The 1,806-nt window shown below is 52.8% G+C and overlaps 1 protein-coding gene across 1 annotated transcript; it reads right to left on the reverse strand.

Moving 5' to 3' along the window:
- Positions 1-349: 349 nt before the first annotated feature.
- Positions 350-1,315, reverse strand: LOC139684086 (olfactory receptor 14A16-like). The gene has a single exon (XM_071579688.1). It carries the CDS (start codon positions 1,313-1,315, stop codon positions 350-352), a length of 966 nt encoding a protein of 321 aa, XP_071435789.1.
- Between the last annotated feature and the right edge of the window lie 491 nt (positions 1,316-1,806).

Genomic DNA, 1,806 nt, shown 5'->3' on the forward strand with positions numbered 1-1,806 from the left:
TGACAGGACTCCCAAAGGTCAGGGTGCAGCTCTGCTGGAGACAGAAATTCCTTGTTTATGCCTGGCCTTGCTCTCACCTCCTGGCTGTGGCTCCATGGCCTCTTTGTGTCCCACTGCCCATCAGATGGTGCCACAGCCCCCTGTGCAGCCCCAGCCCAGGTCACGAGCATCCAAGGTGGGGAATGGCCCCTCTGGTAGGATGCCCAGGGCAGTCCTTGGGCTTGGTGACAGAAGATGGGTGTCTAAGTAGAAAAATTAATTTAATAATGACATTTCATTGAAAACAGTAACATCAGAAGAGGAAAAAACAGTTATAAATGAGGACAGACTTGGTCTCTCATGACATACACTATAAGCCATTGACAGAGCAAAGCAGGGAGGTTTTGGCAGCTGAAAAGCATCCAGTGATCATTTTCCTCACAGCATCCTTGAGCTCCTGGTTCCTCAGGCTGTAGATGAGGGGGTTCAGTGTTGGAGGCATAAGCGTGTACAGAACTGCCAGGACCAGGTCCAGGGATGGGGAAGAGATAGAAGGAGGCTTCAAATAGGCAAAGACGACAGTGGTGACAAACAGGGAGACCACAGCCAGGTGAGGGAGGCAAGTGGAGAAGGCTTTGTGCCGTCCCTGCTCAGAGGGGATCCTCAGCACAGCCCTGAAGATCTGCACATAGGAGAAAACTATGAAAATGAAACATCCCAATAATAGAAAACCACCAACCACAAGGAGACCAAGTTCCCTGAGGTCAGAGTGTGAGCAGGAGAGCTTGAGGATGTGCGGAATTTCACAGAAGAACTGGCCCAGGGCATTGCCATGGCACAGGGGCAGGGAAAATGTATTGGCTGTGTGCAGCAGAGTATTGAGAAAGCCACTGGCCCAGGCAGCTGCTGCCATGTGGGCACAAGCTCTGCTGCCCAGGAGGGTCCCGTAGTGCAGGGGTTTGCAGATGGCAACGTAGCGGTCGTAGCACATGATGGTGAGGAGGGAAAACTCTGTTCCAAAGAAGAAGAGAAGCAGAAAGATTTGAGCAGCACATCCTGCATAGGAGATGTCCCTGGTGTTCCAGAGGGAGTTGTGCACGGCTTTGGGGACAGTGGTGCAGATGGAGCCCAGGTCTGTGAGGGACAGGTTGAGCAGGAAGAAGTGCATGGGGGTGTGCAGGTGGTGGTCAGAGGCTACGGCGCTGATGATGAGGCCGTTGCCCAGGAGGGCAGCCAGGGAGATGCCCAGGAAGAGCCACAAGTGCAGGAGCTGCAGCTGCCGCGTGTCTGCCAATGGCAGGAGGAGGAAGTGGCTGATGGAGCTGCTGTTGGACATTTGCTGCCTCTGGGCATGGGGACCTGTTCATGTAGAAAAAGACAGGGACAAGTCAGGACAGGCTGCTTTGACCTACACTGATGCCATTTCCCATAGAATGTCTCACTTTGACTCATCTACCCTTCTTCCTTCTCTGGGAAAATCCTTCATCCAGGTTTCTGATTTGAGCTCCCCTTGCACTGTCTGGGTGTGCCATGAGCAGTCAGGCCTGTGTGTGTTGGGCCTGGAGGAGCCATCTCTGCCCCACTACAGTGGGTTTATGTTCATGTGGCAGAAGGACTGGCTTGAACAGTCAGGATTTTTCAATGCAATCACTGCTAATGCAGAAAGGCTTGTTGGCATCTGCACTTCCAATTTTAAAGGACTGTTTTTCCTACCCACATTCCATGCCTGGTTCTCTGAGGTCAGAAATTCCCAGCCTTTCTGCTTCACTCGGACTGAGCCACTGAGAGGTGTGGGAGGCAAAGGGATTCCTGTGGCTCAGGGCAAGG

The sequence above is a fragment of the Pithys albifrons genome, chromosome 31, assembly GCF_047495875.1.
Source record: "Pithys albifrons albifrons isolate INPA30051 chromosome 31, PitAlb_v1, whole genome shotgun sequence".
In the NCBI taxonomy this organism is placed as follows: domain Eukaryota; kingdom Metazoa; phylum Chordata; class Aves; order Passeriformes; family Thamnophilidae; genus Pithys; species Pithys albifrons.